This window comes from Gossypium hirsutum, chromosome D07 (genome assembly GCF_007990345.1).
Source record: "Gossypium hirsutum isolate 1008001.06 chromosome D07, Gossypium_hirsutum_v2.1, whole genome shotgun sequence".
Classification (NCBI taxonomy): Eukaryota; Viridiplantae; Streptophyta; class Magnoliopsida; order Malvales; family Malvaceae; genus Gossypium; species Gossypium hirsutum.
Genome location: NC_053443.1, coordinates 3,668,371 through 3,691,123, shown reverse-complemented (window position 1 = coordinate 3,691,123; position 22,753 = coordinate 3,668,371). Strand labels below are relative to the sequence as shown.

The window sequence follows — 22,753 nt, the reverse complement described above, 5'->3', positions numbered from 1 at the left end:
CAGAATCAGAAAAAAAATACGAAAAAAAATTTTGGATGCTAGCCTGTCAATGGCCGGCACCTAGTACATAGTACAAAGAAAAAAAATTTTAATTTTTTTTCGTGTCAGAATCAGATAAAAAATACGAAAAAAAATTAGAAAAAAAAATTTTTTGGTGCTGGCCTGTCAATGGCCGGCACCCAGTACACAGTACAAAGAAAAAAAAATTATTTTTTTTCATGTCAGAATCAGATAAAAAATACGAAAAAAATAAAAAAAAAATTTTTGGCAGGCTGTGTATTGTATACTGGGTGCCGGCCATTGACAGGCCAGCACCCAAAAAAATTTTTTTTTATTTTTTTTCGTATTTTTTATCTGATTCTGACACGAAAAAAAAATTTTCTTTGTACTGTGGACTGGGTGCCGGCCATTAACAGGCCAGCACCCAAAATTTTTTTTTCGTATTTTTTTATCTGATTCTGACACGAAAAAAAATTAAAATTTTTTTTTCTTTGTACTGTGTACTGGGTGCCGGCCATTGACAGGCCAGCACCCAAAAATTTTTTTTTTCGTATATCCGTATTTCAATATTATACAATTTTAAAAAAAAAATACATGGGTTCCGGCCATTAACAGGCCAGAACCCAAAAAAATAATTTTTTTAAGTCTGACACAATGATTAGCCAATCATTGGTGCAAAAAAAGAGTGGGTACTGTTCATTTTAGATTATTTTGGTGATTGTTTTTAAACTTGGGTTATTTTTGTAAATATAATATTTTTTTGGGTTATTTGGGTAAAACAGCCGGAGTATGATGCACTAATGAAGAACAATACCTGGTCATTGGTTTCCTTACCTGCTGATCGAACACCCATAGGGCAGGGATTTAAATAACGGTCTGTTATCGAAATAGCGGCCGTTATATAGCGGTAGCGGCGCCGTCCGAAACCGCAATTGCTGAAAATAGCGGTGAGAAGCAGAGTCACACCGATAGCGGTGGATCACGACTGCAATTTAACATGTAACGGCCAATTGCGGCAATAACGAGCCGCTATTCCCGTTATTTTCCGTTAACAGCAAATTAAAAAGAAATCATCTCTTCTAAATAAAAATCAACAGAAACACTGAAACACAGTTCAATCAAAAAAAGGAAAAAGAACAAAGAAGACAACGGGAAAAAGAACAAAAAACAAAAAAGAGGAGGTATGCCTGGAAATGGAGCTCCCTGAGGGCCTGAGTACGCTGAAGAACAAAGAAGATACGATTGGCTATGTGAATCAGACTAGAAAGCACCAGGAGAAGAAGAACGAAAGGAAGAAAGCTTCAAAACAATAAGAAAATGGAACGGTTCGGAAGGAAAAGTTTTGAAAAAGGAAATGGTCAAATTGAAAATGAAATGATGGGATTATGGGAAGAAGAGAGGGCAGATTTCAGCTGATTGGGCAAGGAATCGGTGCCTTTTTTAGGATTATATCTAGATTTTTTTACTTTAAAAATATCTAGATTTTTTTACTTTTGGGCATCTGCTTTGGGCCTTTTTAGAATTATAAGTGTGTAGTTTTTGTAATTTTGTTCTATTAATAAAAGCTTAATATAATGTTATTAAAAAAAAAGTCTAAATAAACAGCAAAAAGCAATCAAAGTTCAAATATTTAAAACTCTAAAAATCATAAAAAATGACTTTTTATAATTATAATTATAATTCCTATATTTTATAATAAGTTGTGCGAATTTTAAAAAAATTCACAACCGTGATACCCGCAGTAATCGTAATAGCGTCCGTTATGTCTGCGACCGCGACAAACGCGGCGCGACCGAAAACGCGACCGCGACCGCAATTTAAATCCCTGCCATAGGGTGTAAGTGGTTATTTAAAGTGAAGAGAAAGTCAGATGGTTCTGTTAAGAGGTACAAAGCAAAGCTACTTGGCAAGGGTTATTCAAAGAAAGCTGGGTTTGATTATCAGGATACAGGATACTCTTAGTCTTGTGGTAAAGCCAGTCACAGTTCAAGTCATTCTTTCCATTGCTGTTACAAAAAGGTGGAAGCTAAGGCAAGTTGACATTAACATGCCTTTCTTAATGATGACTTGACAGAGGAGGTTTTTATGGTTCAACCTCCTGGGTATGAAAAACATAGTGAAGGACAATAGCTCGTGTGCAAGTTAAATAAAGCTTTGTACGGGCTTAAACAGGCCCCTAGAACCTGGTTTGACAAGTTGAAAGTTGATCTTGTCTCGGAAGGGCTTGATGCTACAAAGTCAGATGCTTTATTGTTCGTGAGAAGTCGAGAATCGAGATCAGTCTGTTATCTACATCCTGGTTTATGTAGATGATATTATTATTACTGGTAACAATGATGATAAGATTGATCTGATGGTAAACAATCTTAATGCAAGTCTTTTCTCTTAAAAAGATATAGGGTGCTTGTCTTATTTTTTAAGACTTAAGGTTGTCTACACTGCTCAAGGTTTGTTTCTTTGTCAGCAGAAGTACATTCTGGAACTTCTAGCTAAGTACCATATGGCAGAAGCTCATGGAGTTCCAACACCTATGGCTAGTTCATGTGTTTTGTCTGCCTCGTGTGGTAGTCCTTTGGAGGATGAGAGTCTTTATGGGAGTATAGCTGGAGCTTCGCAATATGCGATGATTTCTTGACCTGAGATTGCATATGTTGTAAATAAGTTGTGTCAGTTCATGCACAAACCCTTGGATACTCATTTTAAAGCCATGAAAATAGTTTTACGTTATCTTGCAGCTACGTCTCATTATGGGTTATGTTTTCAACCAGCAAAAAGGATGGTGTTGACTGGGTTTTCTGATGCTAACTGGGGTCTTGATATTGATGATCGTCGTTCAACTTCCGGCTATTGCATATATTTTGGTGGTAGTACTGTGTCATGGTGTTCTAAAAAGCAGCAAGTCGAGTCTCGAAGTAATGCTGAAGCTGAGTATCGCAGTTTGGCGCATGCAGCTGCTGAAGTTGTTTGGTTGGAGTCTTTTCTTAGTGAGTTGCGGTTTCCATTGCAAGCTAAGTCTAGTGCAGTAGCAGTCTCTGCAAACCCAATAATTCATTCTAAATTCAAACACATGGAGTTTGATCTCTTCTTTGTTCGCGAACGAGTTGCTCAAGGTATAAACTGATTGTGGGTCAAGTTCCTGCTCAAGATCAAGTTGTTGATACTCTTACGAAGCCTTTGTCTGCACCTTTCTTCAAGTTGAGGGTGTGTGCTGTGCCGAGATCGTGACTCAAGACTTTAGAAAGATGGGGGAATGTTAAGCCAATATGATTTAGTTAAAATACTATAAAAATTATTTTCTCGTTCTAATGTATTCTTGGGAATTTTAAATATTAAAATATAAAATTATACTTGAAAAGCAGAAATTTGCTGTAGTGTTTTATTTCTTTTGCAATGAGTTGATGTACCATCCTATGTTTTAAGGTTTTAAGGTTTTTAGCCCCCACTTGAAGTCCATCTTTGTAATCTGTCTAAAACCAACACTTCCTTCAATCTCCAATCCTTTTTTAGTTCAATTTTTCAGGTATATTATTTATTTATTTTAAATCGAGAATTTAAAAATATTATATTATTATTTTCGTACATTTGCAACTGACATGAATAAATTATGTTCAACTAACACACCACAAATATGGTGATTATGTATAATAGGCAGCTATTTGCACCACTTAGATGGAGTAAGCTGTTGACATTGATCTATGGTAACACATATCACGAGATCCACAATATTTTGGGGGGCATTACATCTTTATTTACTCAGCACCCCCTCGGCACTGCATTTTCCTTAAATGCCTATCTTCAATTCTTTAAATTCAATGTTTCTGACACCAAGGTCATATAAGAGTAGCACAACACTACCCTATACCCATCTTACTGCATGTTGTTCCCCTTATTTTGGCAGCCTTTGTTTTGTCTTCTTAGTACAGTAGCACGTCACTTTATTTTTTAATTATGTGATTAAGAATTCAATTTTTATTCATGTGAATGAAGCATATTTTATGATCATTACTACTAACATTAGATACCTTAATTACGACAAAAAAAATTTTAAATACACCTAGAAACTCATGTCAAAATATCAAAAAAAAAATCTAAATTTATCCATTAAAATAATGTTGAATAACATATTAAAATTGGAAACCAGATTCGACATTTTTATTTACTCATTTAGCCTTTTATTGTGTAACAAATCCTTTTTATTTTTAAAAGTTGCATAATCTATACTATTATTTAAAGGATTGACTGAGTTAGTACCACCCATCAATTGTGTCCCAACTCAATTGTGAAATTACTGAAAACATGTTCCTTTTATAAGATAAACGTTTTTATGAGAGTATTTTTGTCATTTTATATTTTATGTAAAATCTTTAAAAAAAAATACACCTCATGAGATCTGGTGCTAAGGCACCATGATTTTCAATATTTTAACTCTACCCTTTCTTACATAATTTTTTTTCAAACCACACAATATGTGTCATTATTTAGTCTAATTTAAGGGAGTCCTTTGACGATTTTATCAAATTATACTTTAATTATTAAATCAAAACAGTAAAACGACTAAATGGAATGAAAGCATAATTAAACCAAAGAAAATGGACTGGAAAAGTAATTTCCTTGAGAATTTAAGGTTTGTCCAAAGTATAATTGTATATGCAACTCAAGATACAAAGCAATTTACACAAGATATGAACAATCAGGAATCCTTCTTCTCCTCCAATCTTCCTTCCTCCCAAAGGTATGAACTATAACCAAATCTTTTCATATGGTTAGCCAGTGGAACTGATGCGGATGTATGATTAATTGATGCAAAACCGAAAATTGCATGGCAGTCGTCATCGTAGCAAATACGGTCTTGATTTTCGAGTCATGTCAGTACATCAGAGTCAGTTTGTAGGGTCAAGGGGCCGTAGGTTGTGTAACTCTTAGAGTCCCTCCAAGCTCCATAGGAACAAGAGGGATAAGTGAGTGCAGAACATCCGTAATCAATGGACGGTAGCTTGGTTCCGGTTGCACACATAGCACAGCTACAGCAGCAACCTGCATTTTACAATAACATTTATGCAAGCATTCATATCTGCAATGCACAACACGTCCAAAATATGCAAAACAAACCAAAACGCTCTCTAAAAGTAAATAAACAAGCTCTCAGCCTCACTCATTTCAATCTCTATGTGTTCCGGTGAGACTTTTGGAAGTGAAACTATAGCCAAAACACCAGTAGGCTCAGTCCAAAACAAGTTGCCAACCAAGAAAGCAATGTCAGTCCAAGTGGTTTTAATTTTATCACTTAAAAAGCTTACAAACCTGATATAAATGCTTCAGATCCATGGTATTTCTTATCACGGGATCCACGATGTTTGGGAGTTTAGATCTGTCAGTAAGCTGAGGCATGGCCTGCATTCATAAACAGCAATGACTTTAAATTTCCAAACATTCTTTTCTTTTTTACTTCAACTAGCATTAAATCAAGGCCTACCCATGTGACAATAGATTGGCACTGAGCTGGTGCTAGTTTTTCTACAGGCTTTCTTCCCAATAGAAGTTCGAGCAGCACAACACCGAATGCATAAACATCACTCTTATCTGTTAATTTACCTAGAAAAAGTAGATAAATAATGGATTTTAGCCTTCTAACATGCCATTCCCAGACCTCAGTTCCCAAAAAACTGCAGAACATCGCATATAACGCATACTTTGGACCTCATCTTATCATTGGCATGACAACTAAAATGTTTTACACTCATGTGAAGCCAACTTTAGAATAAAAGAGAATAGCATAATCGGTCTAGATGCCTTGGGGTGGCAGCACATGTGCTGAAAGAGTAATTAAATAAAGCATATATTTATTGAGATCAAAACATGTAAGAACCATTATTGAAGTCTTGAGCATCTAGACCAACTTTTTTATTAGTTCCTACAGATGGAAGAGGAACACTATCGAATAATATGAACAAAAAGCCAATCGAAACCGGTTGTACATACCATCTAAAAGGTATTCTGGAGCTACATAACCTAAAGTACCCGAAAGCTTCAAGTTATTCTTGTTTGGTGCCGCATCAGTTACCGCAAGACCAAAATCTGAAAGCTGTATCCACAAAGTGAGCTTCAATGGACTTCATACAAAGACAAAAGTTTTAATACTAAAAAAATAGAAGGTGGCCTAATAATTTACATTTTATAATTATTTACCTTTGCATTGAAGTCCAAATCCAAAAGTATATTAGATGATTTCAGATCTCTATGGATGACTGGTGGATTGCAATGCTCATGTAGATATTCTAATCCTCTGGTCAACAATTGGGACTTTTTTTAACCATATTCATTAACTAAGAGCAACAAGTGAAACCATAGACAAAACCTTACCTTGCTGTATCCAAAGCAATTTTCATCCTCCTATGCCAAGTTAATGATGAACCATGAGAAGGTCCTAAAACATCATTTAAAAATTTTCAGAAATAAAATCAATACATTTTCTCCTTCATTACCATATATAATTCCTCTCTTTTCTTAAGTTCTTACCATGTAATTGAGTTTCCAAAGAACCATTTTCCATCAACTCATAAACAATAAACCTTGTATCGTTATCACTGCTATAACCCAACAGTGAAATTATATTGGAATGCTTAAATCTACATAGCAAACCCACCTCATTCTGCAATTTCAAAACAATAAATCAACAGATCAAACATATAAAGAAAACCAAGTGTTACAAATTTTAAGAAATAATACCTCATATTCTTTTTCAGCATCTTGGCTTGCACAGTCCAACTTCTTAACAGCAGCATAAGAACCATCATTGAATTGAGCCTTGTAAACACATCCAAATCCACCCTCACCCAGAATGTTACCATGATGGAACTTGTTTGTAGCTTTTTCAAGTATCTTATAGTCCATAAACGAAGCATAACCCTCTTTGGAAACCGTCCTCATAGACTTGAATTTACCCAAATATGGTGCCAAACCATTCCCTTTTTCACCATCTTCAAATTTAAAGCCACAAAAACAAATCTCAAAATTCCAGAACTAAGAAGTAAAACTAAAGTGGGTTTTGGCTGAAAAGAAGATACCTGAGCTCTTAGCGCCATTTTTAGAGGATTTGCTTGAATTCTTCCTGTAATAAATCCATAAACAGAACAAGGAAGAGATAATTGCACCCAATGAAGAGCAAGCAAGAATGAGAGCTAATAACATTTTCTTGGTTGGATCCATTTTCTTGTGCTCCTCACCTCCAAGTTGAATCCCAGCTGTTTCATTAACCAAGTTATAGAGTTAAAAGAAGTGCCATTTTTAGCATAACAAAAAAAATTTCAAGAGATCAAGAAACTTCGGAATTAAGCAGAGAGAGAAAAAACAGGGCAACGTCTTCATCACTAAAATAAAATTTTTAAAAAAAATCATAAAGATTGTGTATTAACTGGGATGTTGATTTCAATGAAACAAAAGATTCACGTTCAAATTATTAAATGCTCCGAATGATGTGGTTGGTTTTTGAAATTTGAAACTCTACACTAATTAACATGTAGAACCAAAAGGAAAAGGGTAATGGGACAGTTTCAGAAGCAAAAGTGGTACCTGGAGAGAAGGCAGCCATTGAAGCAGAGATGGGAGTAGAAATGGGTGATGAAGCAGGGCCTTGTACGGCCAAAACAATGTTTTCAAGAGCACAAACAAGGAAAAGAAGCAGATGCAGCACAAGCTTCTTCTTCATCCCTTTGTTTCTTTCAAACAATGATTCTTTTACAATTCACTATGAAAAATAAACTTTCATGTAGGCATGAAGATAGAGAATTCAGAGATATATGAACCAGACCCAGACTTAGAATTGGTGGGTTAAATTCAAAAGGGACAGAGAGAAAATGTAGACTTGACTTTCTAGGCTTTGCCTTTGGGTGTCTCTCCTTGTTTTTGGTTCTCTAAAAAGCCTGAATTTTGTAAAGTTTGTTTGATATTCTTTTAACTGTTTTTTTTTCACATCGAAATGCAGAAAAAGCATGAAGGAAACAAAAGGATGAAGAGGGGAAGCTTTTTTATGTTGGAAATGAGGGAAGCTCACAATACAATCATGTGGCTGTTTAGAAAATATAAATCCCAAACAAAATTCAATATTTAATACTCATCTGCTTCCATTATCATCACGCTTAAGAGTAACCAGCTTTTTTTTTTGTGTGTGCGCATCATCTTCAAAATTACTTAATAATGAAACTTTCTCCTTTCTCTATCGTCTAATAAATGTAAATAAAAAAACCAAAAAAAGTAAATAGTTTAAATAATTAATTATGTAAGAAAATGTGTTTTTTAAATATTTATATAAAAAATAATTGATATTTTGATCGAAATGGTAAAATTGGATGTGTAATATTCCAGTTTCATGATAAATAATTTTTTATTGATTTATAAAATTAATAAAAATAATACTCATAATATTATAATTAATTTTGTAAAAAAAAATTGATATTCTTTTAATTGAATTGAAACTCAATCAATAACTATATTATGGTAGTCGAGAAATGAAGGTATATTAACTTTTTTTTATTTGAAGGAATAATATTTAATACGCGATCAATTGGAGGTTTTAGATTTCACAAGCAAGATAGGTAGGCCTATAATAAAATATCAAAAAATAAATATTTTAAAAAAATTCAGACTCCACAAGCAAGATTAGGTTAGTAATTGACAATATCTTATAAGCGCATATTAAACTATTAAAAAATAAATATTTAAAAAATAATAATAAATTTTTTAAGGCTATTTGTGAAAACAATATTATACTAATTTTTTAAATAAATATTTAAATAATAATAATAATCCTTTCAGGGTGTAGCTAGTGGGGTTGATAGGGGCCCGGCCTCCTAAAATGAAAAATTTTTCATTTAGGCCTTTTAAAATTATTAAAAATTTAAATTAGTAAAGGTAAAATTACATTTTGGCCTCTTAAAATGATAAAAAAATATGATTTAATCCTTTAAAAATTATAAAGATATAGCCTATTAAAATGGTGAAATTGTATTTTTATTATCGTAAAATTTAAATTTAATTTCAGCCCCCTAGAACAATTTTCTAGCTTCCCCTGATCCCTGCCGAACCCTTAAATAAGAAAATAAATATGTTTCAATGTACTCAAACTCATGTCCTCTTACATAAATATCAATGTCGATACTAATTTTTTAATATATATATTGAGGGAAAAAGTTTTCTTAACCATTAAACCATAAGAAAAATTCTTCATTTTCATGTTACTTTCACTTATACCTAAAACTTAAGTGTGAATTTCGTATACTTAGCCAAATAAATTTCCTCACTTTTAATATTAAGATTTTTTTTAAAAAAAAATCATGTCTGTTAATACAAGGAGCAAGATTTTGATGGTGGATCGTCACTGTTTATTCAAAGGGGGGGGGGAGTCAGAGAGATTAAAATCATCAAAATGTGGGTATTCGGAAAAGATAGGAGCTAAGAAAATAGATGCTAGTTAAGAGTCTCAAAGAATAAAGAGTGTTTTGGTCTTTTTAAGAGGTTATTAACTATAGTTCTAGAGATGTAATGGGTTGTTGGTTTTGAATTTTTTTGAAATTTAGTGACTTACTAATGCCTTATCATCATATGTATGGGTTATTATATCTGCGAAACCAAAATATAAGATATACAAATGGCAAATGTTTTATTCATGTCAAGTATGTGGTTCTCCCAACTTAGACTCATGAGATCATGTGCTCGCAAGGTCTTAAGCTTGCAAGGTGTTGACTAACGAGGTTTCAAATATTGCGAGGTGGGTTAGCGATGTAAAGGTATAACAATGTGTCAAAAGTTTTATATTTATAATTTAATAATATTTTTTTACTTATCTTTACTTATATAGAGTGATGGTTAAAACTTTTATCAAACACCTGTTTGACACAAGTTCAAATTGTGTTACCCCACCCGAAAAATAATATTTTTTTTTGCCTAATTTAAACAAAAATTATAATTTAAAAAAGCATTTTTCAAAAATGATTATCGTGTAGCTTTCTTTTATTTATACCTTGTACATCTAAATAAAAATCAATTTGAATTTTCAATGCTGTTTTTATCCCATCCACTAATACTATTAAATTCTAGAGGAAGAAAAAGCTTTCAACTTTTAAAATATTTATTTATTGGGAATTAATAACTTTATAAAAATGTCTAGAATTTATGATAATTTAATGCTTTATAAAATCATTAGATTGAAGCCCATAATATGAAGACCAATTGAGTTGAAATTGAAGATTTGAAAATTGGTTTCTTACGAATTAAGACTAGTTATTTGCAGAACAAATAAACTCACTTTCTATGGTTGAAGACATTGAATTAAACCGAAACACTTATGAAAGTAGTGTATTATGTTGATTTTTAGCCTTCTTTATAAAGAAGTGATTAGATTATAACTTTTATGTAAACAAAACTTTAGTACTATATAAATTTAAGTCTCTTGAGTTGCAAAGCTAAGCTTTCGGTAGGGACGCTTAGAGGAAGAGTGATATAATCTTTATACTATCGTGAGGTCGCTAAATTGGTGAATGTTAGGCCAGTGTTAGGACTTAAATCATCGGTTTTACTGTGAGAAAGATAATGAATCATTACTCTGGGCAAAGCCTCACAAATGTAGACTGAGGTCAAATAAAACAAACAATCTCGATGTTCTTTTTATTGTTTTGCACTTTTTGTTTTATAATTAAAATTGTAACCAGGGGCGAAGCTAGAACAATTGTTTAGGGGGGGCCAAATGAAATTTTAATTGTTTATAATCTATATCTTTATAATTTTTTAAAGGATAAAATTAAATTTTTATAATTTTAGAGGGGGCCAAAGTGTAATTTTTCCTTTATTAATTTAAAATTTTTAAAAAATTAAAAGGCCTAAATGATAAATTTTCATTTTAAAGGGGGCCGGAGCTCATGCAAACCCCCCAGAATCACATCTGATTGTAACCAAAATTTTAAAAAAAAAAACTCATTTCTACAAAATCATTAATTATTATGTTTGAAATTGCAAATCTAGATTTGCCTAGAGGAATGTAATCTTACCTACTCTTAAACTCCACATATGCAAGTTAGGGACATATATACATATATATATATATATATGTTTAAGACACTTATTTTATACTCTCTAGGTTTAAATCCCATTTTGGAAAAAGATAATTTATTTTATTTTATGTTTAAGTACTAAAAAAATGCATTTCATGTGTAAGCTCATGCTTTTCCTATGCTTAAAGGCCACCAATCTTATTTTCAAGTGAACATTAACCACTTTTAGAATTTTATTTGGAATTTTTGATAGAGACAAAGTTAGAACGGTCAAGTAGGAGCCTTGGTTCATTATTCAATTTATTTTATTTTAACACATTCTTTTAACTTTAGATCTTAAAATCTTTTAATGGAAATTTTCCATTTAAATTTTTTATAATTTATAAAATTTTAAATTAGTAATAGTAAACTTGTACTTTACCTTAAAAAATAATAAAAATTTAATTTAATCTTTTAAAAATTATAAAAATATAAACTATTAAAATGATAAAATTATATTTTTATTATCATAAAAATGTACAATTTAATTTCGACTTCCAAAAAGAATTTTTTAACTCTACCACTAATCATAGACTTTAAATACCAAATCATGCCAAGAAGCACGTTGGACCACCAATCATAATAAATTTTCTCACACGAAATATATATATATATATATATATATTAGCAAATAGTATAGCATAATTGGTGGATGAGTAAAGAAGGGGCCAGCTCCAAATTTCTTCATTATCTTCCTCAGCATTAAAGCCGTGAGTTAAGCTAAGACCCCAGAAAGCTTACGTTCCATCATCTTGTTCGTGGCTATCTTTGCTCTTTCCTTTCCACCCTCAAATGTTGTCTATTTGATTGCATGAGGTTTATGCGTGGGTACTCTTAAAATTTATATGAATTAATTTCAATTAAGGATAATTTTTTTTGGGAGTTCTCTATGTATTTATCTTTACTATAATTTAATGTAAATTATAACCGTAGTGACTTTAAAATAGGGTTTGTTCTATTTTGGTTACTCTAAATTTTTTTCTTTTAATTTAGTCACTCTAAATAAGATAATTGTGCGAATTAGTTACTGCTGTTAACATTTCCGTTTTCTTTTAACAGATTGTTGACGTGGCACATTAGCCCATTGAGTGATTGACATGTCACATTTTTTTGGTGATTTTTGAGGAACCTCTTTATAAAGTGTAGGGGGAAAGTTTTAGACTAATTATAAGGAGTTCATTAAACTTTAGTCAAGAGTCAGTCAAAAAATGCCACATTCGCAATCCGTTAAAAGAAAACGAAAATTTTAATGATGGTGACTAATTCACTCAATTATCTTGTTTAGAGTAATTAAATTGAGAAAAAAAATTAGAGTGACCAAAATAGGACATACCCTATTTTAGAGTAATCATGGGTATAGTTTACCCTAATATTTAAACTCCTGATTGAGATAGTGTCACGAGTTAATCGAGCACCAACTCAGTCAAGAAAATTACTTTAATGTCCTTTTGTATTTAAAATAAGTTATATTATTCAAGGGTACTTTAATTTATAAAAAAAACAATAAAAATATGCTTATTGTGGTATTTGAACACATGCCAATTGCATTAGTAAAACTTTAAATTTATCACTCAATTAAAGCTTTATTTTGGATTTTTCATACATTTAATTTTAGTATGCACATTTTATTATTTCCATCAATTGTATATATTAATAATGTTGTTGATTAAGTTTGTGCGACCAGTTAACTTGACACCAACTCAAAATTCACGACAACACCGTGATAAACAATTGTATTCGTTTAATATTCTTAATATGATGTATTTATATGTTTAAATTTCGTTTTACTCACAATTTAATTTAATTTTTTCATTTTAGTATTGTACATCTTTCATGTGTTATTATTAATTAGTTTCAAACATTACTTTTCATTATTTATTGTATGTTATTTTTAAACACTCATCTATACTCTAAATACGTGATTTCACACGCATACGTGTGTGATAAAATTTTTAGTATGTTTTATTAGGGGGTTGATTGTGTCACCCATCAATTGTATCCCAACTCAGCTTGAAAATTACCAGAAGTCTATTTCTTTTCTAAAACAACAAATATTATTTTGAAGATATTTATGTCATTTTATATTTTAATAAATTTTAAAAAATACACACACATAATAAAAATCATAAAATTTAAACTCAAAACATGATGCTTCTCACTATTTCAAATTTACCATTATCCCGTATTTAATTTTAATAAATTTATTACATTAATGTTTTTCACTCATCATGGTATCTAATCTTAATTAACTAAAGAGCCAATGTATTTTTAACTTGGAAAACCAAACCCTAGACCCAAAATTTGGGTAGAAAGAAATTAAAATCATCCATATACTTTGCAATAAAATTGACTTAATGCAATGAATATAAGTAGATTGTAGATATCTCACCAAACAACGGCTTGGTCATGTGTTAGGTGAATAGTGTGTTTGAAAATGAGGCAAGGGACACTGCTAGCTGTGCCTGTGACACAATCTGCCCCCACCCTCTTTTATTTAAGTTTGGTCTTTTTTTCTAATACCCCAATATCGGAAAGTTAGGTTTATTGTCGACTTGGAGAAATAAATTTTAAATAATGAAATGACTTTTTCAATAATCTCATTACATGTATAGGTTTCTGATCATAACTACCCATAGCTCCTCTTCAACTCTTAAATAGAAAAATAATGCATTTCAGGACACTCGGACCCATGTCCTCCTATACTGACAACAATATCCATGCCAATTAAGCTAAGACTCAATCAGCAATAATGAAACAAGTTTTTAAATCCATCTAAACTAGACTGAGATAAGGGTTCGATCTTCGTTCTGGGTATAGAGGATTTTCAAAACTCGTGGTTAATATTTACTTTTTAATGAGCTTACAAAATATGAATGATTAGTTATTGGGGTGGCTTGAAAAATAAAGAAAAAATATTTGAATTTAAGATGGATATAAAAAAGAATATTAGAATGAACTGGTTTTTAATTTTAATAAAAAGTCAAAATATCTACCAAATGTGAAGGGTTTGAGATAAAAGAAAGATATGTAAAATTCTTTGAATTTATTTAATAGGCACTTTTAAGACATAAAATAATGGTAAGACTAAGACAGGACAAATTACAGTACACTTCTAAGATGCCATCTGTTTTGGTTCTTAGATAAATGTCCCAGAATTGAACGTTAATGATTTTAATTGCAAATATTTAATAAAAATCAACAATATGTAATAAATTGTAAAATTTGTAATTTGAGTTTACATTTTTACTAAGAAATAAAAGGGATGAAATTTATAATTACACTAAATTAATATTATGATATATAAAAATATGTTTTAAAATCTATAAAGAGAAAAGAAGAAGAAATGTAGGAGATGGTAACTCAAATATTGTGGACAGCACCGACAGGGAAAATTGGTAATTTGATTAGAAGTTGCTTTTTGAAAAATTGAAAGTCAAAACAGCAATCCTTTTCCACGAGTAATTCTTGCAATTTTATTAGTGCACATAATTTCATTCCACCTAATTTTGTGAGGTGAAATCTTAACAATCTTTTGCTTTTATTAAATTAAGGAGGACGTTGGTGCCCAAAAGTAACCAATAACCTTTTGGGTTTACTGGTTATGTCATATTATATTTATTAAAATTTTGTATCCAAAGTAAATGAAGTTGTTGATTGAGTCTTAGCTCGATTGGTATTTGTATTGTTGTTAATATAGGAGGACGTGAGTTCGAGTGTGTTGAAGTGCATTGTTCTCTTATTTAGGAGTTTGGGAGGGGTTATGAGTAGTTCTAGGCATTGTATAAAAATGAGTAGATATTATAAGAACTTATAATGAGATTATATCAAAAAAAAAGTAAATGAAGCCCATTGCATGTATTTTTCTCTAATAGAATCTTTTAAGGTGGCTAATAGCTTCTTCTTTTTTTATCTTAATTCGATGCCCTTAGAAGTTAGGTTTAAGGTTAGTACCAATTCTGAATGCTCGATAAAGGATTTGCCCTACGTTATGCTCAAAACTTCCAGTTGCAAGATGCTCATCCATCGGAAGCCCTGTCAGCAATGTTACATTCTACAACCATAACTCAATTAGAGGGAGTATGAGTGACGGCATGAAAGCAACTTTCCCAATTCAACTAGTGTGATAGAATCCGACTTCTGTTAACCAAGGAATGATTTTGTTGTTAGACAAATCTAGTCCCATATTATTGTGAGCTCATTCCACAAGATAATACTCCAATGTTGACAAAATGTCCTCGTTCATTTCTCAATAAGCCAACAGGCATTATGGTATGCTTGAAAATTGGAATTTGAAGATACTTATGTATCTAGGCTTTAGTATAATGCAGAAGAGGAATTTCTTTGGTTTTCTTTGTGAAAAACTAACAAGTTTGATTGTCTATTTATAGGTTTTAAAATTAGGGTTTTCAAACGAAGCTCAAGACTCAATGGTGTTAACTTTCGTTTAAATTTTCATTGAAATATTTTCAAATTACGTTATACATTTTCAAAAAAAGAAACAATTATCTATAACTTGACACTAAAGGATGTTGAGTTCAGAGTTAAATATTACCCCAGCCTTTCAAAATTAACTTAAATTTTAAAAATTCAACTAGGAAATCGATTCCTGTAGATATCGAGGTATACTATAATCATATAATAATTACAACAATTATAATGGGACACGAATAACTTGGCAATGTTAACATCCTCACTAAACTCAACGCCAGTAAATATCAAATCATTAAAAAGAAATACTCTAAGAAATAACTTTTTATAAACTTATATTAATAAACAATATAAAAAAATTACTAATAAATTATCATAACATAATAAGACATGTAGGACATTCCTAGAAAAGTAAAAAAAGAATTTATGGACCTACTTTATAATAAAGGGGGTTTTGCTAAAAGATATTGAGCTTTAACTTTATGGTATTGTTAATAGATTCTCAAGGTATGATGATGACTTTTTTTTCTTTTTTTTTTTACTTTTTAATTTCTTAGGAGCCCACAAGTTTATGAATATCAAATCTAGAAGCATGAATCATGTGGTAGGTTTAAATTCCCATCAAAATGTAATCAAATAATTAGAATTTTTTGTGTTCAATTGAAACCCCCACAAATTCGGTAAATTAAAATAATAGGGTAAAACCCAAATAATAAACATAATTAGTACGATTCGAACCCAGATTAACTATCGGGCCATCGCATGGAATTTGAAAACCCACAATTTTTTTTGCTTTAGCATGATTAAAATTATATAATTGATTTGATAATTTATGAACTATCAACATTTTATCTGAAAAGACCACAAATTTAAATTTGTAGGAATTAATCCGCATTGGGGACTACCAAGAAAATTAAACATTTTAGTCTCAATTTCCCCCCCTAAGTGGGACATTGTTTGCCTCAGTTTTAACTTGCGGGATAAGTAAATAATTTAGCCAGCATTTATTAAATGTAATAAATACCGAAAATATATATCAACTATGGTTTAATGTGCAATTGTGTATATCTGATCAAATTCATGTAATTATTGATATAACATCATTTTATGTTTATATATTTGCATACATAATTAATTATATTTATCCAATACAAATATAAATTGATGTATTTGTTTCTTTAAATGTGTATGATTAAATCAAAATTAAAGTAACAAGTATACATTTGAACCACGATTAGAGCTTCACGCGTATAATTACACCAAATTAGAGTTTATGTATACAATTGCACATTAAATCAAAGTTCATGTATAATTTTAAGATTTATCTCAATAAAAATTAAATCCAAGTCTAAAATATTGATTGAAGTTTTTTTGGAAATCACACGAATTTTCTTTCTATTGTAATCCTTATATTATATACTTATAGGTAAATGATAATATTTTATTCTCGACAATAAAAATTTTCGTTTACAAAGCTTATTTTTATTTATAATTCTTTCAAACCTGTAAATCAGGGAAACATCATTTTTAATACACATATTTTTTTATTGGTGTAAGAAAAGTAGACAAATTTAGTTAAGATTCAACGTGAAAATTTAAAATTGTATTAAAAAATTATAAAGTTTTGAGGGCTTAAGTGGATGGGCCATCTTTAACAGTAGACACCAACCAGAAGCACTGTTAACATTCAACTTTGGAGGTCCAATTTCCAGAAAAGTAGGCCCAAACAGATGAGGATCCAGTTAACAAAATAGAATCAGTGCAATACAATGTGGATCCAAATGAGGATATGATAAAAAAGCTTCTATGACCCATTTCAATTTTAAATATATTTTTATATTCTTAAATATTATAAAAAAATTAATTAATTATTAACATTATCGAGATAAATCAGTCATCTGATGTTGTCTTATGTTACAAATCTAATGAGACAAGTGACATAAACCTGAGGAGCCGCAGCGTCACTCGGAACACCATACCAAGTCCTCCCTGCACCCTTTCTCCCTCGAAATAGCTCTCATCTTCCAAGGTGTCTCTCCCTCCTCCACTACTCTTCTTTGGGTTCAATGACACAAAAGCTGAACGAAGCTTGTCATTAGCATACTCAACCATGGAAGGATTATCAACTGTTGCTTTCCAAAAAAGGGTTTCAACTTCCAAAGTTGAAAGGTTACCCTTCTTGCTGTATTTTTTGAAGTAATTCCTTTTGAAATGTTTGGCTTTGGCTTCGAATTCTTGGAAAGTATAGTACTCCCCACTTTGCCATACCGGTTTCTGAACAGGTCGGGGCTTTTTGGGGCAAAACCCGATCTGTTGTTGACGAGTAGTGAATGTGGGTGTTGGATTCAAATCGGAGCTTGCATTAGCTTCAGCACAAACCAAAAGGGAATGATTGAGGTTCCCAATTGCTGTCTTTTTAGATGTAGGTGGTACTGGCGGTATGATTTTGCTGATTCCATACTGGGAAACCTCTTTTTCGATCTTGAAACTCTGCTAAAGTAGGCCTAAAGGCATGGATTTCTGCCGTGAAAACGCTTCTTGACTTTGCTCTAATGAATGATGACTTGAACAAGCCATGAAAAAAAATTGTGGGTAAGGTTTAGGTAACCATTGAAAAAAGTTCATATTGTAAAAAAGAGCTCAGAAAAAAAAAAGTTTTGAAGATTATTCTAAGCTTCCATTTTCTTTGTTTTTATACTCTGAAAATTGGGTTTTCTTTGCTTTTCTTTTCCTCTGTTTTTTTTTCTTTGGCAAATTACAGAGTAAAAGAGTGAAAAATATTAAAATGTTTATTTTATGAAAAACAAAGGAAGGGGTAGAGACAAACTATGGGGGAATTGGATGGGTTTTATTCTGGGTTTGGAAGAAAGTTATGAAAATTACAGTCTCTTCTGCTTCTTCCCTGTAACTGACAGGTTAACAAGGAGTTGATTGGGTGACTGAGGGTGTAATTTTTCCTATTAAGTTTTAATTTTGAACCTGTCAAGGCAGGTTTAACATGGTGATAACATGTGTCAATACTTTTTATTTAAAAATATGCATTTAAAAAAGTATAAAAAAATTGAACCCTCCATCTGGCTTAGTGATGACACGTCATGTCAAACCAAATGAAAGATTAAAAAAATTAAAATAATTAGTTTTAAAATATGAAAATCACTATGTGTCATCTAAATAATATGAAAATTAAACTTAACATGTAACAACAATAATAAAAATATCAGATTGAGTTAGTATAACACGTTAATTGAGCACCAATTTAGTTAGGGTAATTACAGAAATATCTTTTCGTAATTACACTAAATTATGTTATTCAAAAGAATTTTGTTTTATTTTGTGCTTTAACAAAAATTAATAAAAAAACAACATATTGTGGGAGTTGAATTTATATCAATTCAATTAGTAAAATTTAAATTTACTTCTCAACCAAAGTTTCATTCTAATATTTTACATTCGTTTTTCTTTTAATATGCACAAATTATTACCTTTATTAGTTATATATCTATACTTACTATTATTTAAGTCATTGATTGAGTTGGTGTTACGAGTCAATCGGTTATCAACTCGATTAGAGAAATTATGAAAATATTCTCCCATAATTAGAATAAGTTATACTATTCGAGGATACTTTAATTTTTTTATTTTAACAGAAATCAATAAAAATTTTACATGTTTTAAGATTTGAATTCACACTAATTGAATTTGTAAAAATTTAAATTTACAGCTCAATCAAATATTCATTTTAATTTTTTTATTTATTTTTATTTTAATTTCATTATGCACACTTTATTAGTTTCATATTTATTATTATATATATTTCATATGTTATTAATAATTAATTTAAAATAATATATTTTATTATTTATTATATATTATTAAATATATATCTATTTTTTAATTCGTAATATTCATACACAACTTTATTTGAAAGCTTCCAAGTAAAAAGCCAGTTAGGGGCGTCCCTACAAATTCTGCGATTCCAACCAGTTTGGCAAATTATGAGAGCCCCCTCAATCCCCCGTTCAATTCAAGTCGGCTTGTCGACCAGCGCATACGTCTACGTCATCCTTATTTGTCTACTTATCATATTCCTCCACCTGTCCTGCATTACACCTTTTCCTCTTCCACTAACCTCCTCACTTTTTCAACCAATTTACAAAACCTACCCTCACTCGCACCTTCCATTAACCTTCCCATACGTGGCTTTTAATTACAAAACCAAAATTTAACTTTTTAAAAACTCGTGACGGTACCGCCCTGGCCAGCCGTTACATATTTTTTTATTAACTGTAAAAGAAAAAAAACACGAGGTCGCTTTTTCATTTTTTGAATTTTCAGAGCTTTTATACTAATTTGATTTTACATTTTACTTGTTCACGAAGGTAATTTTTACATCAATAATTAATTTTTAAAATTTTGTAATACAATGATGATTAAACCAAATTATTTCAAAAGTAAATAAATATTCTCTGAATGGACTACAAATTGAGATTTTAAATTTTAATTCCTTATAATTATAGATTTAATATCAAAATCATAAACCCACTCAAGACATTCTTCAGGTAGTTAAAAGTCATCCAAGATGATCACTTGTCAGATTATTCTTCAGCTCTACTACCAAGCATACACACAAAACTACAAAATATACACCATTGGAGGATAAAATTCAAGTTGTTGGCCATATTGCAAAGATGGTAACAATAAGATGCACTGCTTTACAAGTATTTGAAGCCATTCCCAAAGATTTACCAACTGATCTTGTAATTGATGGACTTGTTAATTTCCGATTTTGTTAAGTTAATTTAGTTAGCAGGTTTTTCAAAAAAAGTAAATCATAAACCCACTATTTTATTAGTATTGAAAAATCATTAACAAAATTGCAGAATATTCATCTCTAAAAGATAAAATAATTTAATTATTATCAATCTTAAAAACATGTATTTAAAGATAATTAATTATAGTATTAATATTTTTTATTCACACATCCCGTCTGTTTATATATATTTGGAGGTAAAGTTTTTTTTTTTATATTTATATATTTTAAATTTTTAACGTTCCTAAAATATTTTTTTAGAATTAAGATTAAGTTGACAAAAATATAAATTTAAGTGCTTAACTTGTTATTATATTAATCAAAATTATGTATGATTGATAGAAAATATTAATTGATGAGATTAATTATTTTAAATTGTTCACATTTGAAATTGACAGAGAGTAAATTAATCCATTTCTTTAAAATTGACCAATTTACTCGATATTGAATTGGAGAGGGACTGAAGAAGTGTTTTTACCAATTAAATTAGCATACAAAATAGGAAACCTAAACCATGGGCAAATCTCGGGGCTTTTTGTAAATAAAGTGAAGAATAGGGATGAATTGATACGGCGGTGGATAATAATGGCACCGGTTGTTTGGATCCCACGTAAGGGTCAGAAATGCACAACCCTGTTAAACCGAGCTTCTAGGTGGGCTCTTTCTTGCAATTACTACTTTCCACGCGCGGTGCTGACCGTGATAATTACACCCCCACAAATTTTTTATGTTAAGCCGTGCCAATTTCTTTCTTTGAAAAAGTACCGAAAATATTAAAGTCCAAGTACAATGTATTTTGGTGTCAAAACGAGGACAATGTATTTTGTATAAGAATTTTTATTGACAAAATAAAAATAGTAGTACTAGTTAAAAATATATTATATTTAAAAAATAAAATTATTTTATCGATTGAGTATTAATCTGATTGATATTGATATTGTTGTTGGTGCAAAAAATGATGTGGGTTTAAATACGCTGAAATACATTATCATTTTATTTGAAAGTTATAGAACAATTATGCGTATGAAATTAAGAAAATTTTTCAAAAAAATAAATACTAATCACAAAATTATTTAATTTTTATGAATAAGAATTGAACCGTGAACCACGTAATTAAGCAACGAATTGAGTCATCATGAGGCGATACTCGTGGTTGAGGCCTAGTTAAAAATTTAAATATAATTTTCAAAAAGAAAAAAAGTGATATAAGTTGCTAATTTTAGATTTAAGCCAAAGTAGAAACTTGAGAAAGAGAAAGTCAGATGTAGACGGCTGTTGTTGAGAGTGTGGAATTGAAACCGCCGTAGGCCGAGAGACACGTGGCCGCGTAATCAATTTACATTGGCTCCTCCTTAAAAGCCCTCCTTCCTTCCTAACCCTAACTCAGTTATATGTTCCATTCATTTTCTCTACCTTTGGTTGTTCCTTTTCTTGTCTCTTCTAATCTTTTATATTTCCATATATTTTTTTAGAAAAAAAATTGTAAATCCCTCTTGCTGTTTTTCTGCCATGGTTGTTGCTGTTTTAAAACCAGAAGACTGTTTAAAGCTACCTAATCCCATGAAACAACCTCAAAATCCTTGGCATAATCCTAATCCCAGCACTAACCGGACGAATCGTTCACAAGGGAACCGTAAGAAGCGTTCTCCCAACACCTCCCCTCCTTCTCGTCCCACCGTCGGTCGCCCCAAAGCTCCGGCCAAGAATCTCGTCATGGGTCAAGTCAAGATCCTCAAACGCGGCGAAGATCTTAAACCATCTAAGCCGGATAAGCATGTGAGGTTCGCAAAGGAAAACGTTCATGTAGATCTGGGTTCCACCGACTGTTTGAGTCCAGATCCCGGGTCCGTCCCGACCCAGATCCGACTCACCGAGTCAGAAAACAACGGAAGTAAGGTTCTTCCGGTCTCGTTCTACGCTGGGTCTGCCTTTATAACATCGCCCCCTCCAAGTTCTGTTCCGTTGCCGGCGTTTTTCACAAAGAAGATCGGGGTTGCTTTGAAGGATGACGTCGCTACGAGTGCCTTGAGGAGGATATTAAGGCTAGATTTGTAGCCACAACCAAAAAACAAATAATAACGGTGTGGGTGGTGATTGACTGAATTTGTTGTTAGATAGCTAATCTCTTGTTTGGGTTCTCTAATCTTCGATCGTCCCTTATTTTTTCAAGGGGATAGATCGAAATAGCTAACTCAAAAAAGTAGGTTTAGTTTTCCTAATCAATTGTTCTTTTTACTGCTGTATAGCTTTGCGAGTGTTTAGTTTAATATGAAACTGTCTACTGTCTAGTTCGTCCCTTTAGGGTTTATCTTAGTTTCGTTCTAAATTGTGTTTGTATTTAATCTAGTGTTAGTGTGGTAGGTCGATCTTGTAATTGGGTTTGTGTATCCTCTTTGTTTATCAAGTATTATATATTAGACAGTGAAGTTCTATA

General features: G+C 31.2%; 2 protein-coding genes across 2 annotated transcripts; one reads left to right on the top strand and one right to left on the bottom strand.

Moving 5' to 3' along the window:
• Positions 1-4,590: 4,590 nt before the first annotated feature.
• LOC121219253 (probable receptor-like protein kinase At1g80640) lies at positions 4,591-8,184 on the bottom strand. Its single transcript, XM_041097095.1, has 10 exons — positions 7,570-8,184; positions 7,065-7,241; positions 6,727-6,977; positions 6,517-6,649; positions 6,361-6,424; positions 6,187-6,283; positions 5,980-6,082; positions 5,474-5,592; positions 5,302-5,391; positions 4,591-5,034 (listed from the first exon to the last, which is right to left on the bottom strand). Exons 1-10 carry the CDS (start codon positions 7,703-7,705, stop codon positions 4,894-4,896), a joined length of 1,311 nt encoding a protein of 436 aa, XP_040953029.1. The 5' UTR covers positions 7,706-8,184; the 3' UTR covers positions 4,591-4,893.
• A 13,382-nt stretch (positions 8,185-21,566) lies between these two features.
• Positions 21,567-22,753, top strand: LOC121219252 (uncharacterized). Its single transcript, XM_041097094.1, has one exon. It carries the CDS (start codon positions 21,829-21,831, stop codon positions 22,372-22,374), a length of 546 nt encoding a protein of 181 aa, XP_040953028.1. The 5' UTR covers positions 21,567-21,828; the 3' UTR covers positions 22,375-22,753.

Excerpts from the sequence above, each read along its gene's own strand:
- LOC121219253 (XM_041097095.1), bottom strand. The coding sequence starts at position 7,705 with ATGAAGAAGAAGCTTGTGCTGCATCTGCTTCTTTTCCTTGTTTGTGCT. Across the intron at positions 6,284-6,360 it reads ATTGCTTTGGATACAGCAAG|AGGATTAGAATATCTACATG; the intron begins GTAAGGTTTTGT and ends ATTGTTGACCAG. Across the intron at positions 6,083-6,186 it reads ATTTGGACTTCAATGCAAAG|CTTTCAGATTTTGGTCTTGC; the intron begins GTAAATAATTAT and ends TTGTGGATACAG.
- LOC121219252 (XM_041097094.1), top strand. The coding sequence starts at position 21,829 with ATGGTTGTTGCTGTTTTAAAACCAGAAGACTGTTTAAAGCTACCTAAT.